Source organism: Capra hircus, chromosome 1, assembly GCF_001704415.2.
Source record: "Capra hircus breed San Clemente chromosome 1, ASM170441v1, whole genome shotgun sequence".
Taxonomy (NCBI): Eukaryota; Metazoa; Chordata; class Mammalia; order Artiodactyla; family Bovidae; genus Capra; species Capra hircus.
The window spans coordinates 21,497,416-21,514,772 of NC_030808.1; the positions used below are offsets into that span (position 1 = coordinate 21,497,416).

Consider the following 17,357-nt stretch of genomic DNA (forward strand, 5'->3'; position numbering starts at 1 on the left):
ATGAACTATTGGTCTAAATCAGTCCCTGTAGTTCAGTTGAGTCGCTCAGTCGTGTCCAACTCATTTCGACCCCTGGACGGCAGCACTCCAGGCCTCCCTGTCCATCACCAACTCCCGGCGTTCACTCAAACTCATGTTCATTGAGTTGGTGATGCCATCCAACCATCTCATCCTCTGTCATCCCCTTCTCTTCCCACCTTCAATCTTTCCCAGCATCAGGGTCTTTTCCAATGAGTCAGTTCTTGGCATTAGGTGGCCAAAGTATTGGAGTTTCAGCTTCAACATCAATTCTTTCAATGAATATTCAGGACTGATTTCCTTTAGGATGGACTGGCTGCATCTCTTTACAGTCCAAGGGACTCTCAACAGTCTTCTCCAACACCAATTGATGTTCTTCTCCAACTGATGTTCAAAATCATCAATTCTTCGGTGCTCACCTTTCTTTACAGTCCAACTATCACATCCATACATGACCACTGGAAAAACCGTAGCCTTGACTAGACGGACCTTTGTTAGCAAAGTAACGTGTCCCTGTAATCTCATTACTATTTGCTTGACATTAATAAATCAGTTAAGGCTGTGGCTCAGATTGCCTGCAATGTGGGAGACCTGGGTTCAATCCCTGGGCTGGGAAGATCCCCTAGAAAAGGGAATGGCTACCCACTCCAATATTCTTGCCTGGAGAATTCCATGAACAGAGGTTATAATCCATGGGGTCATAAAGAGTCGGACATGACTGCGCAACTAATACTTTCACTTCAAAGCTAAAAAATTTATTTAAAAAAATCTACTGAAGAGAACTCTCTATTTCAAAAGATGACACAAAACAGGGAGTTCCGTGGTGTCCTAGTGGTTAGGATTTCAGGCTTTCACTACTGTGACCAGGGTTCAACCCCTGGTGGGGGAACTGAGATCCCACCAGCCTCACAAAAATTTTAAAAGTAAAAAGAAAAGGAGACACAAAACTTCAAAATGAGAAAAATGTGTGCCTCCCTTTTCCTGAGCTTTCCTCCATCCTCCCTGTACTGAAGACATGATGGTCTGAAATGGAGAAGCCATCTTTGCCACCATGGGTGAATAGCCAAATACTGAGGATGGGGTGGAAAGAAAGAAGAAGCCTGGATAGAAGAAGCAGGATAAAGCCTGGTGTGTAGGGAACAAGGTATAAGGAAGGTTGAGAAGTGCTTGCAAACGAAACTCTCAACCAGAGCTGAACATTCTTGCAAATGAGATGTTCAGCTAAGAATCCTCTGTTTGTTCCTGTGGGAAAAGAACATTTCTTGCACACAAGGATGTTTCTCTGATTCCTCAAAAGGAACAGACCCAGGGACAAAACAGATTCTAAGTTGATAAGGAAGTTCCCCAAAACAAAGTCTTAGCTGCAGTAAATAAGTCAAGGTAAAGGTTATCTTGTCCTGCGCCTGCGCACTGTATAGTCTCTGAATCATAGTGCTTGGCAGCTTGCCCTGTAGGTTGTTGTGCAAGGGATATAAAGTAAAGCAGCTGTAAGAAGCAAGTGTTAAAATACAAAGATTCAAACCACTCTGCAGCGTTGGTGTTCATTCCGTCGCCAGCACTGGTGTATTACCCAATAACATAAAATTTAAAAAAAAATCTGTCTGTTTAAGCTCTTATTGAGTATTCTGTTATGTGAAGCACTCCTAAGTCATGTGTTTCAGATATACTCCATTTTGAGCCTTATGACATGACTTGTTCAGTGAGAAATTAAACTTCCATTTAAATCTGGGCCTTCTGACTCTATAGATTCAGTTCTTTTCATTATAAAGTATATTAGTCCAAGTGACCATAACAAAATATTACACTGCCCCAAATTGGAACTGCTTTCATTGTCATTGTTACTGAACAATCTGAATTGATTGACTCCGGAATGGATTTAAATCCCGTGGTAACCAGTCTCCACTGGATTCAATTTCACTTTTATTACACACTACCTAATATCATATTACAATTCATATTTAACAAAAAAGCTTAAATGTACTAAGAAAGGACCTTTTGTAATCATGTTTCTGTTGGCTCAATATGCTGGACATTTTTCTGCAGTGCACTTTTAAAAACATATTAAGCAATAAACTACTTTAATGTCATATTAAGTTCTTCTATCCCATTCCACAAAATAAATATTCGTTTTCAAAATAAGATTGCATTGATTTTCACAAAAGCATTTTTAATAACATTTACTGCCTCAGCATTTTGAGGTAGAACTGTGCAAAACTCAGCAGTTTTGGTTCATGGGGATAAGTGACCCCTGGCTTTCATGCTGAGTCTCCAAATAAAGAAGCATCTAAAAGTGACACTTAAGCCGAATTGACTGCAGTGTAGTTGGGCTCAGCAGTGACTTCCTTTTACCAGGTGTGTGCTTCTTCCACCTCTTCTGCTCTCTTCTGCGTCTAACTTTTACACATACGAATCCAGGAGAAGAGGAAGTGGTGCTTCTTTAAATCAATTGATAAAGCAGCTTTGGGGAAGCTTCTTGGACCAAGAGTTGACCCTCCCAACAACGAAATGCACCAGATCCTGCAAACTTGTGAACTTTAGTCCTTAAGCAATAAGAAAGGTACATACAAGCATCTTGGTTTTTTATAGACTGATACACTTTTTTCAAAGGACAACTCTCTAAAGCATACAGAGCAATCATTTCTATCGGCTGTTAAATAGCAGGAACTATAGGGCCTGGTCACAGGTTTTTAAATGTGATATACACCAGTACTTACTTACCCAAAGGCAGACAATGTCATTAAATGTAATATTTCCACTGTATATTCATTTTTATTATATTAGAGAGAATCTTGAGTGTATTAACATTAACAAGTGTGCATGAATATCTTCTCCAACGAATATTAATGGTAGAAAACCAGTGGCAGTTGGCTAACAGGGTGAGATGAAATATACATTTTGCAGATGAGTAATAATTGAAATACTTGGAAAGTATAGATATATGGCAGCACTGTCAGTTTCATTATTGCTGTGCTGTGTCTGTTAAGTCACTTTCAGTTCAGTTCAGTTCAGTTGCTCAGTCGTGTGACCCCATGAATAGCAGCACGCCAGGCCTCCCTGTCCATCACCATCTCCCAGAGTTCACTCAGACTCACATCCATCGAGTCAGTGATGCCATCCAGCCATCTCATCCTCGGTCATCCCCTTCTCCTCCTGCCCCCAATCCCTCCCAGCATCAGAGTCTTTTCCAATGAGTCAACTCTTCGCATGAGGTGGCCAAAGTACTGGAGCTTCAGCTTTAGCATCATTCCTTCCAAAGAAATCCCAGGGCTGATCTCCTTCAGAATGGACTGGTTGGATCTCCTTGCAGTCCAAGGGACTCTCAAGAGTCTTCTCCAACACCACAGTTCAAAAGCATCCATTCTTCAGCGCTCAGCCTTCTTCACAGTCCAACTCTCACATTCATACATGACCACAGGAAAAACCATAGCCTTGACTAGACGGACCTTAGTCAGCAAAGTAATGTCTCTGCTTTTGAATATACTATCTAGGTTGGTCATAACTTTTCTTCCAAGGAGTAAGCGTCTTTTAATTTCAAGGCTGCAGTCACCATCTTCAGTGATTTTGGAGCCCAGAAAAATAAAGTCTGACACTGTTTCCACTGTTTCCCCATCCATTTCCCATGAAGTGATGGGACCAGATGCCATGATCCTCGTTTTTTGAATGTTGAGCTTTAAGCCAACTTTTTCACTTTCCTCTTTCACTTTCATCAAGAGAATTTTTAGCTCCTCTTCACTTTCTGCCATAAGGGTGGTGTCATCTGCATATCTGAGGTTATTGATATTTCTCCCGGCAATCTTGATTCCAGCTTGTGTTTCTTCCAGTCCAGTGTTTCTCATGATGTACTCTGCATAGAAGTTAAATAAGCAGGGTGACCATACACAGCCTTGACGTACTCCTTTTCCTATTTGGAACCAGTCTGTTGTTCCATGTCCAGTTCTAACTGTTGCTTCCTGACCTGCATATAGGTTTCTCAAGAGGCAGGTCAGGTGGTCTGGTATTCCCATCTCTTTCAGAATTTTCCACAGTTTATTGTGATCCACACAGTCAAAGGCTTCGGCATAGTCAATAAAGCAGAAATAGATGTTTTTCTGGAAGTCTCTTGCTTTTTCCATGATCCAGCAGATGTTGGCAATTTGATCTCTGGTTCCTCTGCCTTTTCTAAAACCAGCTTGAACATCAAGGAGTTCACGGTTCACGTATTGCTGAGTCACTTTAGTCATGTCTTTTTTGCGACCCTATGGAATGCAGCCCACCAGGCTCCTCTGTCCAGGAGAGTCTGAAGGCAAGAATACTGGAGTGGGTAGCCATTCCCTTCTCCAGGGGATAACTTTCTGACCCAGGGATCGAACCTGGGTCTCCCATATTGCAGGCAGATTCTTTACTGTCTGAGCCACCAGGGAAGCCCTTATTATTGCTAATCATCTGTTTAAACATTTCTGGAAAGGGGTGATTGTATAATGGGAAAAGGGAAGGCGTTAGTTGTATAAAAATCTTAGGATGAGACAAAGTCAGATAGTGTACAAATTTTACCAATATGTGAGGAAAAGGTAGGACAGATTGAATAGTGTATCCCCAGTTAAAATAATTCAATTGTGAACTATAAAAATTTTAACTAGATTTTTCCATGTATGTCAAGGGGATCATTCTATGACCATGATTATTATACACTGATGACAGATTATATTTGCTAATAAAATCTTCATAATTATTAATCATCAACATGATTTAAACAGCTACTGCCTTAGGAATTAAGGCTCATAAGCATATAATTTCCTAATCATTTTCATCATCTGAGGACATTTTAATCAAATTATTCATATAATTAGGGGAGCTTGAATTTGGCCTAGGAAATAATTTCTGACTTCATTCTGTAACTCAAAGAACAGATCTGAGAACACAATTAACCAGTGTCTTGAAAGAGACATTCTCTTAACAATAGCTATGATTCAGCTACAATTGTTTCATCACCAGATAAGCAATCACATTAGTTTAATGCCAATGATAGCTTCAGATAATGGCATGCCATGAAAATATTTCCTATCTAGTTCTGACATGTGAGAGTTAAACAGAAAATAAATGTAATATTCAAAAATCATAGCTTATTGGTTGCTTGATCTAAAATATAGACTTTAAGATATTGAGTTGCTATATTTTAAATTCTGCTGTTTTATTTGATATTAAATTTAATTTCAGCTTTGTACTTCATGCCTCCTAAAATTGTGTTTGTAATATTGAATATAAATGCATATTGTTTTCATTTGCCAAAATGCATATAGTTTGATAATAAAAGTTTTTAAAGTACATTTACTTAAAATTATTTGCATCATTTAAATTCTGTTAGCTTGTGACTTAAAAATGACAGTCTGAAAATTTTAAAGCCAGTGTAGATATCACTCTTATTCTCCATTCATGGATGAGACAGAACTCAGGTTTGAAAAACATATCTAAACATACACAAATTTGAAAAACCAAAATCATTAACTGTAAATAGTCCACATTTACATAGTTTGCATTTAAACTTTATTTTTTCTAGTGCATAATTTAATATAGCATATTGTCATAAAATTTCTGCAATCCTCTTTAAGTGATTCATAGATTTGTATAACTTAGAATTTTTATCATAATTCAACTTCTGCCCAATTATTTGCTTATCAAGTCTATCAGTTTTCTACTTCAACAACTTTTACAAAGATCACCAATAATTTTTACGTTGCCAAATTCAGTGGAGAGTGTTCATTTCTTATTTTAATTTTCAGTATTTGATCCTATTGGTCACTTAACTTTTTTTCCTTTTTTGACAGTTTCCCTACCTTCCAATCACGCTGTTTCTTTGGTTTGTCTGTTACATTCTGAATACTTAGCGTCCTTTGTAACTCTCCCTCCTCTTACTGTTTAAATACTGAGGATTCCCAATACACTGTTTGTTGAATAGATTCTCCTGCTTGATTTCAATGACATTCATGACTACAGATCTACAGTCAATGAGACTCAAATCCACAACTGTAAGCCTGAGATCTACATCTCCAACGTGTAAGTTTTGGTTTTTTTTTTTAAATGGGGATGAGTCAGGCACCAGAAATTGAAACTTTGCTAAACTGAATTCACAAATTTTCACAATATCTGAAACTCTCAGTTATCTGACCCAGAAACCCAACGTTATTCAACGCTTTCCCCAGTTCTTCAATCTCCTCTTCCAATCTTTCTCTTAAATGTATTCCTTCCTGTTCATCATCTTTATAATTACTATAGTTCAGGTGGTAACCATAAATCTACCAAGATATTCAAAGAGCCTCCTAACCAGTCTCTCTCCATTTTCATCTCTTACATATATCCACAGAATTGATCAGGTGATTTTCTGAAGTGCAAATCGTATGTCACTCTCTATTTAAAATCCTTCAGCGCCTTCTCACTATCTTCAGAATATCCGACAGAACTCTTACTGATCTGTCCTTTCAACTTGATCTCTTGACATACCAGCGTGGAAGGGTCAGTTCTCCCCTGCCTCCATGATTTGTATATGGTGTTTGCTCAACTGGGAATGCCACTTTGGCTCAGTCCTATACTTTTTAAATGTTGGGTTAAGGCATTAATCACTTGTGAAACATTCCCAGTTGTGCAGACTTGGTTAAATGACAATTCTGAAAATTGTGTTTCTCCATCATGCTTAGACTGCCTTTTTGTGTAATTGGTAGTGTACTTTTTAATCTTTTTAATTCTATTATGAATTCCTGGAAGACAAGTTCTAGATCATTTATCTCTGCATTTTTAAAGGTTAGCATAATGTAGGACATCTAGCATGCAAAAAACTTTTTTTTTTAAAGCATTCATCTACTCTTAAAAACACGCTGGGTTAGCCAAAAAGTTCATTTGGATTTTTCCATACTATCGTACAGAAAAATCCAAATGAACTTTTTGCCTAACCTAACAGTGGAAATAGTGTCAGACTTTATTTTTTGGGGCTCCAAAATCACTGCAGATGGTGATTGCAGCCATGAAATTAAAAGACGCTTACTCCTTGGAAGAAAAGTTATGACCAACCTAGACAGCATATTCAGAAGCAGAGACATTACTTTGCCAACTAAGGTCCATCCAGTCAAGGCTATGGTTTTTCCAGTGGTCATGTATGGATGTGAGAGTTGGACTGTGAAGAAGGCTGAGCACCGAAGAACTGATGTTTTTGAACTGTGGTGTTGGAGAAAACTCTGGAGAGTCCCCTGGACTGCAAGGAGATCCAACCAGTCCGTCCTAAAGGAGATCAGTCCTGGGTGTTCATTGGAAGGACTGATGCTGAAGCTGAAACTCCAGTACTTTGGCCACCTCATGCGAAGAGGTGACTCATTGGAAAAGACCCTGATGCTGGGAGGGATTGGGGGCAGGAGGAGAAGGGGACGACCGAGGATGAGATGGCTGGATGGCATCACAGACTCGATGGATGTGAGTCTGAGTGAACTCTGGGAGTTGGTGATGGACAGGGAGGCCTGGCGTGCTGCGATTCATGGGGTCACAAAGAGTGGGACACTAGTGAGTGACTGAACTGAACTGAACTGAATATTTGTAGATCAAATTGGGCAATTTTGTTTCTACCAACTATAGAGCAAGAGGCATTAAGTTAGAATGATCCATTTAGTTTCACATTATCATAAATTTTCTGTTATAGGAGAAAACATAAAGAAAGTTGTTGAATGTATAAAATTAGAAAAAATGAACTCTTCTCATTCAATATGATATAATTCTTGTGTTAAAGCCCTTATCACATATTATAAATATTCTGTAAGATAAACCACATTATATGCCTTACAAAATGATTGTGTGTGTGTTTTAATGGGAGTATAAATAAGTATAAATGATAAAATTTTCAGCAAAAAGCAGAATAGGTGGTTCAGATGGTAAGGAATCTGCCTGCAAGGCTGGAGACCTGGGTTTGATCCCTGGGTCAGGAAATCCTCTGAAGAAGGAAATGGCAACCCAAACCAATATTCTTGCCATCTCCTTCTCCAGAGAATTTCCTGATTCAGGAATCAAGTCCAGGTCTCCTGCGTTGTAGGCAGATTCCTTACCATCTGACCAACCCACTCCAGTATTCTCGAGTTTCCCTTGTCGGTCAGTCAGTAAAGAATCTGGCTGCAATGCAGGAGACCTGGGTTTGAGTCCTGGATCGGGAAGATTCCCTGGAGAAGGAAATGGCAACCCACTCCAGTATTCTTGCCTGGAGAATCCCATGGACAGAGAAGCCTGGCAGGCTCTCAGTCCATGGGGTCGCAAGAGTTGGACATGACTTAGAAACTAAACCACCACCACTGATATTCTTGCCTGGAGAATCCTATGGATAGAGGAACCTGGTGAGATACAGTCAATGGGGTCACAAGAGTCAGACACAAACGAGTGACTAATGCTACACTACATAGATAAGTATAAATGAGAGCATTTCCAGTAAAAAGTGAAATAGCAAAACAGAACAAAGAAAGCTTGAAACGTGAACTCAAACTGACTTCTAACATCAGGTCCGTCTGCTCCTCCTATCTAGGTACCTCCTCCCTGGATATCAAGCCTACCTGGCTTCCCTCTCCTTGAGCCTCAAATGTCCTCTCTGTAAATGCCTATCTCATAGGGGAAAATTACATGAAATAAAATATATAAAGTGGGTAAAAGTAAATAGCAGATACATGATGATTAAACATATATGTGTATATATACGTCTGCTGCTGCTGCTTAGTCGCTTCAGACATGTCCAACTGTGTGTGACCCCATGGACTGTAGCCCACCAGGCTCCTCTGTCCATGGAATTCTCCAGGCAAAAGTACTGGAGTGGGTTACCACACCCTCCTCCAGGAGATCTTCCCAACCCAGGGATTGAACCCAAGTCTTTTGTACTGCAGGCAGATTCTATACCACTGAGCCACCAGGGAAGCCCTATGTATATGTATACATATATGAACATGTATATGTGTATGTATATGTATACGTACATGTTCATTTTCACTTCCTAGTGCTAACAGGGATAGAAATACTACAAATGGGCAGCCATATTGCAGGAGTATTAACAGTCTTATCTGTGGACCTAATTTGTATGTTACTATTTGTGATGTTTTTGGAATAAATCACATGAGAAGAAAACCTTCGCAAAGTTATTTTGTAAAAATATACACGCTTAGATTAAAGGAATAACATGTAAGTGTCATTTCACTCAGAATTTTCCTCAATGTGTTACACTACAGATAAATTAGTAACATTCTTACCTACTAAACCAGGAATAGGTCATCTTACTGAAGAATGAAGCACTTTTCTCTGGACTGCATCTCTAAAATAAATAAATAAATAACAGCTAGTGTACAAAGAAAATGCCTTTATTTTACATTTGAAATATCTTTGTCAGCAAGTGGAAAGTAAACATGAAATAATTTCTATTTCAGCTATGTTGATAATATAATCTTCAATTAATACAATTAAGATATCCTTGGACAATGCATTAGGGGAAAATAAAGATTTCTCTAATATTATGGCTTTTACATAGCAAGCAACCGTGTAGAAAAGGAAAACTATTCCTAAATTTCCTATTATTTCTTCTTTTTCTCTCTGTCTCTCTCTACATATGAATCAGCATACATGTATGTATATATATATATATATATCTTCTCAAACTAAAATGACTGTGTCTATATGTATGTATATACATGCATATATATAAATACATGATTTGGCTTACATATATGTACAATATAAGCTAACTTTAAAATATTTAATTGCTAAGTGAAAAACAGTTTTATCTTTCTTCTGATAATTAGGAAAACAATAGGCTATAATAGGCATTTGGTTTACTCACTTCTGTGTAAATGCTTAATTACATAATTTATATAAATGTATATATACATACATAATTATATATTATCACAATTATATATTATTTGGGAAGGTTATAGTATTTCCATAATACTCCTTCCATTGACCTGATAAATTTGACGAAAATAAGAGGGGTTTAAAAGAGAAGGTCTCAAAGGCAATAATCTTACATTTTCTAAGGTCAGCATCAATCTCTATTTTTACAAAGTTAAACTAACCACAAAATTAAATTTCACTGTTAGAAACAGTCCCGTATTTAACAATTTTGCATTAATCCTCCCTAATCCAGTTCTGATTTCATATTCACGAACTGTTTACCGCATTAAAAAATAATTCTTATTCTAAAAGAATGAAACAATATTTCATCCTGAACAGCAAAATATTCTTGGAGTAGGAAATGGCAACCTACTCCAGTATCCTTGCCTGGGAAATCCCATGGACAAAGGAGCCTGGTGGGCTACAGTCCATGGGGTCACAAAAAGTCAGAGAAAACTTAGCAACTAAAGAATCCGCCTGCAATGCAGGAGACCCCAGTTTGATTCCTGGGTTGGGAAGATCCACTGGAGAAGAGATAGGCTACTCACTCCAGTATTCCTGGGCTTCCCTGTTGGCTCAGACAGTAAAGAATCCATCTGCAATGTTGGAGACCTGGATTCGATCCCTGGGTTGGAAAGATCCCCTGGAGAAGGGAACGGGTACCCACTCCAGTATTCTTGCCTGGAGAATTCCATGGACAGAGGAACCTGGCAGGCTACAGTCCATGGGGTTGCAAAATGTGGGAGACAACTGAGAGATTTTCATTTTTCACAGCAAAATATTCTGGTTAAAGATGAGAAAGCATAATACTCACTTCAAATCTTTTCTCTGAGTTATAGCAAATGATACACTATAAATCATTGCATATGTGTGTGTGTGTGTGTGTGTGTGTGTGTGTGTGTGTGTATGAAGAAGGAAATGGCAACCCACTCCAGCATTCTTGCTTGGAAAATCCCATGGACAGAGGAGCCTGGCAGGCTATAACATGAGATCACAAAGAGTCAGATACAACTTATCGACTAAACAACAACTATATATATACATAAATATAATGTTGACCCTTAAAGAACATGGGTTTGAACTGCATGGGTCCACTTATATCTGGACTTTTTTTCGTACCGCACAATCATGGATTGGTTGAACCCATGGATGAGGAACTTCAGATACGGAGGAACCACATATATGGAATGAGAATGTGTGTGTGCTCAATCATGTCCGGTTCTTTGCAACGCCATGGACTGTGGCCCTCTAGGCTCCTCTGTCCATGGGACTTCCCTGGCAAGAATACTGAAGTGGGTTGACATTTCTTTATCCAGGGGAACTTCCTGACCTAGGGACCAAACCTGCATCTCCTGTGTCTCCTGCATTGGCAGACGAATTCTTTACTACTGAGACACCTGGGAATCCCACATACATGAAAGGCTGACTATAAATTACAGGCAGATTTTTCAGTTTGAGGAGATTTGACACCTTTAACCTCTGTATTATTCAAGGGTCAACTGTATTTTAACAAATTGCTATATATCCTTACACTGTTGTTTCAAGAAATAAATGCTGTAACAAATGTAGAGCATTTATCACACAGTGGCCCAAAACAACCACGCCAACACGTGAACTATGATGTTGTCATAAATCTTGCTATCAAACACATTATTTGGAAAATTAGTGCATATATCAGTGAGGAAAATGTGTGAAAACTCTCTGATTAACTCAGCGGTCACATTTTATTTTATAGGGAGTTGCCAATTTGATAATTGGCCACCAATGTGAAGATCATATTCACATCAAAAATACACATATTTCCGTGCCCAACTGCAAATGGCTGCAAATACTTTGCAGCTTTTCCCATCCAGAGACTGATTCTATTTCCCACTCCTTGAATCTGGGCTAGCATTGTTTCTTATTTTGATTATGAGAATGCAACAGGAGTGATGTTCAGAGAACTCCAACTCTTAACTTCAAAAGTCTTGCTATGCATGGAACCCTGAGTGCACCATGTGACTGAGCCCAAGCTAGCCTCCTGGAGGGAGGCTACATGGATAGACCACATGGAGTAGAAACGAGGTTCTCATCTGATAGCCCATCATCCTGACCAACAGCTTGATGACTGCCCAACATATGAGGACATTGGTCCTACATTATCCAGCCACCAGCCAACTCTCCAGCTGACAGTACATGTCTGAAAGAGCTCAGCAGAGATTGGCCAAGCTAACCCAATTGAGGCCATGATCCAGCTGGGCCAGGGAATCATCAGCTAAATAACAAATTTTCAGGGCAAAAGTCTTGCAGAGCTAGTAGACAAGGTTACTTTAGCAGGCCAAGGACTGGGTATTTGACATCTGCTCTAGGTCTACTTTTCATGTGAAAGCATCTTATACAAGGTTCTTTGAGTTCTCTGGTAAATAAACAGCCTCATTAGATGAAGGCCAGGCATCTTATACTGAAGTTATTACAGTGAATTCCAAGCATATTTACCTTCCAGAAGAAATATCAGGCAGGCAAAATATCTAGTAGAGGCAATTAAATCTTACCAAGTACCAAGAAGGTATACATGGCTTCTCGGTAAATAATTACTGAATTCATAGAATGGGTCTCACTGAGTGTACTGTCAACATATTGCTGCAAAGCAACATCTGTGTTGCAAACAAGGATATGACAATTCTGTGAGTTTCCTTCAGTGTTTGAATTCACTCCCATCCTCTCCACTGGACATTCTGTAGTCCTTTCAACTCACCTGTTCTCGCTGACACCACTTCCTCTGAAGACCTGATATCAAACGATTTCTTATTTCTTTCATCTCCCCAAGCCTATCACAGGTTTTGTTTTCTAAAAAGCCTGTTTTCTTTTTATTATCTTTGTACTTATCTAGCACTGGGTATATACTAGGCATCCTGTAAACATGCCTTATTATTAATGCCGTGCTGCTGGCTGTGCTAAGTCACTTAAGTCATGTCTGACTCTGTGCCACCCCGTAGACTGTAGCCCACCAGGCTCCTCTGTCCATGGGATTCTCCAGACAAGAATGCTGGAGTGGCTTGCCATTCCCTCCTCCAGGAGGTCTTATGGGCAATTTTCATTTGAATGCTGAGGCTGTTATTTTTGTATTGTGATGGAGGAGCAGGAAGGTTAGCCCACAGCAGAACCTGGGTCCAGGATTTAATGAAACATGTTGCTGGCGATCTTCTTTGGGTTCAACCTTGAGATGTAGCCTCCCTAGGATCTGGTTTGTGTGATGCTACCGTTAACAATATCTAATAACCCCTAACTTCAGGAACTTCCTTTGTGTATTAGAGAATGACCCTGGGAAGAGTGAAGGAAGAATGGAAAAATGCCTATACAGGAAGTCTCACAGAGAAGGAAAACCACCTAGAAAGCAAAAGGGATTTATGCTTTTTAGAACTTAGGCTTTTCAATCGCTTATGTGTCAGATTCTGTTGTAAATATATGTATTATTAAATATAATATGTCTTAGTGGTGGGAATATTTTTGTCAACCCAGTTTTACAGACTAGAAAACAAAGGCCCAGAGTTTATAAAATAACCTTGGCCAAGGTCCTCCAACTGAGAAGCGTAAGACATTGAACTGAACCCAGTAAGTTCATTCTATCTTCAGGTCATAATTCTACACCCTCAGCTCTACCTGTTACGTGCTGTTACTGTCTGCTGCTACTTAGAAACCCCTTTCTTCTTGTCCATTACCTTGTACTTCACTTCTGCTGGCTAAATCTTCCTTGTGCTTGAATCGTCTGGAGGATGTATTACCATTAGTGATTCCTCTCCTCCCATCCCTACCTCCAAGTCTCAATTTCTTTTTCTGTGTTACCAAAGCAAACTCAACAAATTCCTTACGTGAGATGTAAAGGCTCTTCAGACTTGTCCTCCCTGAGCTTACCCTCACTCTTACCTGACTATCCAATAATTTGCCTACAGGTACTTTTTCCTTTCAAACTTATCTTCTCTGGAGGGTAGAAAATACTATGTTTCAGTTCAGTTCAGCTCAGTCGCTCAGTCATGTCTGACTCTTTGCAATCCCATGGACTGCAGCACTCCAGGCCTCCCTGTCCATCATCAATTCCCGGAGTTTACTCATGTTCATTGAGTCGGTGATGCCATCCAACCATCTCATCCTCTGCCATCCCTTCTCTTCCCGCCTTCAATCTTTCCCAGCATCAGTGTCTTTTCCAGTGAGTCAGCTCTTCACATCAGGTGGCCAAAGTATTGGAGTTTCAGCTTCAACATCAGTCCTTCCAATGAGTATTCAGGTCTGATTTCCTTTAGGATGGACTGGTTGGATCTCCTTGCAATCCAAGGGACTCTCAAGAGTCTTCTCCAACACCACAGTTCAAAAGCATCAATTCTTCAGTGCTCAGCTTTCTTTATAGTCCAACTCTCACATACATACATGACTACTTGAAAAACCATAGCTGTGACTAGATGGACCTTTGTTAGCAAAGTAATGTCTCTGCTCTTTAATATTTAATATTTCCAGGGTCCAGCTCATAAAATGTTTTACATGAATAAATATGTGAGTAAATTAATGCTAATCACAACCAATAAAATTTTTAAGAGATTTTCTATTTATACCTCACTATGCCAGCCCTAGAAACTCAATCAGAAATTCATGTTCTTGGCTTATAAGTTAGGCTGGGATTTTTATCTGAGTTCTACTATGCCAAAAATATAGTCTAAGTAGTAAAATATAACCATACAAGGTTTTCAACATGCCTGAAAGCCATCAACTTAAACAAACAAAAAAAAACTTGGTGTCATAGAAGTAACAAACAGAAAATGCTATTTAAATTAGTATTTTCAATCTTTTCTAAATGGATTCTTGGTCCAAAAAGCTACTGACGTTGAGTAACACCTGATGCGAAGACCTGACTCATTTGAAAAGACCCTGATGGTGGGAAAGATTGAAGGCAGGAGGAGAAGGGGACGACAGAGGATGAGATGGTTAGATGGCATCACTGACTCAGTGGACATGAGTTTGGGTAAACTCCGGGAGTTGGTGATAGACAGGGAGGCCTGGCGTGCTGCAGTTCATGGGGTCACAAAGATTTGGACAGGACTGAGTGACTGAACTGAACTGAATAGCCAAGGAAATAAACATAGTTGGAATCTTAAAGGAAGAGTTCAGTTGAATTTGGAGTGAAGAAATTGAGTTTATAATTTCCCACCACACCTGTTTGTAATTCACTGCCTTTGGCCACCTCTGAGGTTAGACTGATGATGTTAAACCAGTTTGGCTGATTAAGCCTGACATGTCTCAAGTTAAAACAAACAAACAAACAAAAAAAACGAAAGGTATATTATCCTAGTGGAGCTCTTGCACATTTTAAGAGACTTATTCAATACCTAAACTTTATAGATTCAAAAAGAGTACATATAATTTGTCCTACTTTTAAAGAAATTTATAGTTTCATATGTAATTAATAGACTGTCTTACTTATTCGACACTTTAAGTTACTAACAAAAGCCAGGATGAGAACAAGATCCTCTGAATCTGAAATTTTTTATCTTCCTTTTTTAAGTACTACAGATCTAAGTGTATTAAGCCTATTTCTAAGACCTACCTTGTGTAGTGATGAGAAGTAAAACAAGCAAGATATTTTTAGGAAATCGGACTTCCCAGGTGGGGCTAGTGGTAAAGAATCAGCCTGCCAAGGTAGGAGATGCAAGAGAGGTGGGTTCCATCCCTGGGTTGGGAAGCTCCCTTGGAGAAGGAAATGGCAACCCTCTCCAGTGTTCTTGCCTGGAGAATTCCATGGACAGAGGAGCCTGGCAGTTTACAGTCTATGGGGTCTCAAAGAGTCAGAGGACACGACTGAAGCGGCTTAGTACACGTGCGGGCATACAACAGCAGAATTCACGGCACATGAGTTCCACTGTAGAAGACGCACCTGTTACCGCAGCGTAGGGGTAGGGATAGGGTGCCGGGGGAGCAAGGCGCAGTCAAATGTCCGCAGTTTCTGGATTTGCCCCAGGCCTCGGGTTCGCAATATCATGTCAGTTGACAGTTTGTTTATCCCGGGTCTCTTCCTGTGGTTTTATTGGGGTCTACCACTGGCTGTAGAATTCCATCCCACCCTCTACTCCTGCAGCGGAAGTCAGGTCCCTTCATTCTTTTCTCAAATGCTCGTTTCTGTTCACAGGGGGGGCCACTTATCCCTTCAAAGATGCCTCTTTCCCTCCTCCAGCAGCCACCTTGACTGAGATCTTGCTCGGTGAAGTTTCACACCATCCCATGGACAGATCTTAGCTCTTCAGACTGTGTGTGTGTGTGTGTGTGTGTGTGTGTGTGTGTGTGTGTGTGTGTGTGTGTCTGTGTGACTACTACGCATACAGGGATCTAAGACATCAATTCACGTTTCAGGGTCTGCACAGTCAGCTCTCCCCACTTCCCTTGGTCCCCAGATTGGCCGGAAAACCGCCCCGCCTCTCCCACCTCCACCAAAGAGCTTTACCTGCGCCTCGGTGACCCGCTGGTAGAAGCCGCTCGCGCCCCATCTCCCCAGGATGGAAAACATGGTCCACGCGGACTCCCGGCGACGGGAAGCGGAGAGAGGTCCCGGCTGGGGCTGACAGCTCTCTTTCTGGGGGACTGTCAATCCGGCGTCTGTGAGGTGGAAGGACGCGAGCGCCCTGCCCGGGCGTGTCGGCGGTCGCCCAGCCCTTCCCCAGCCCTCCCCCGCCCGCGCCCGGGCGGCGGCTGGAAAGAGGGAGGGGCCCGGTGGGAAGTGGGACCTGCCTTAGAATCAAACATCTCTGCCTTTTGGGGAACTTGTACTGGACTCAGTAATTCTCACTCCTCAGTTTCCAGGGTTGCACTGTTAGAAAATGTGTCCCTTTATAATAGAAACTCAAAGCCCTTTCCTCCCTGGGGTGACATTTATGTGTTTGCAAACAGAATGTTAATATCTGTCCCTTATAGAAAACAGGTGTCAGTAGAATTTTACAGACAGAAATTAACTGCAAGGACTTTAAGATTAGAAACTTAAAAAAAAAAAAAAAACTAATGAAATGCTTCTCTTAGTATTAAGAAAAAATGACAGTATAGGGAATCTAAATTTTACTTTTCAAATTAATCATAAGGCTATGTAATAAATGGAGTAACTTCGTAGTAACTAAGGTTAGCAAAGAACTAAGTGAAATATGATACATGACATATAAAGGGGGATATGAAAATTAAGGATAGCATTTTGACATTTAATAAATACTCATGGATCATGAACCTTGTATAAAGAAGTATTGGTTTATGCAACAAATCCCTTTCCATGAGATGTGTCATTGGTCTAATGAAATGTTTTGTTTTGATTAACTTAGAACTTGAAATAACAGAAGAGGGACTAACTTTAAGAATTCTGTATAATGGAGATAAGGATAAGGAAACGTGATAATTTTACAAGAGTGGGTATTATGTTTCAGAACCAAGAAATATTCTGTCTGCTTCTTGAAATTAATGTTAGA

At 39.9% G+C, this 17,357-nt stretch overlaps 1 protein-coding gene across 2 annotated transcripts in view; it reads right to left on the reverse strand.

The window, feature by feature from the left end:
• Positions 1–16,717, reverse strand: part of LOC102181811 (multidrug resistance-associated protein 1) — a 100,159-nt gene extending 83,442 nt beyond the window's left edge. For both annotated transcript variants that reach the window (XM_018053229.1, XM_018053178.1), the window contains exons 1-2: positions 16,355–16,717; positions 9,255–9,316 (exon numbers count right to left, since the gene is read on the reverse strand). In XM_018053229.1, coding sequence (XP_017908718.1) covers positions 9,255–9,316; positions 16,355–16,417 — 125 coding nt within the window. In that variant the 5' untranslated portion in view covers positions 16,418–16,717. The remainder of the gene's footprint in view (positions 1–9,254; positions 9,317–16,354) is intronic.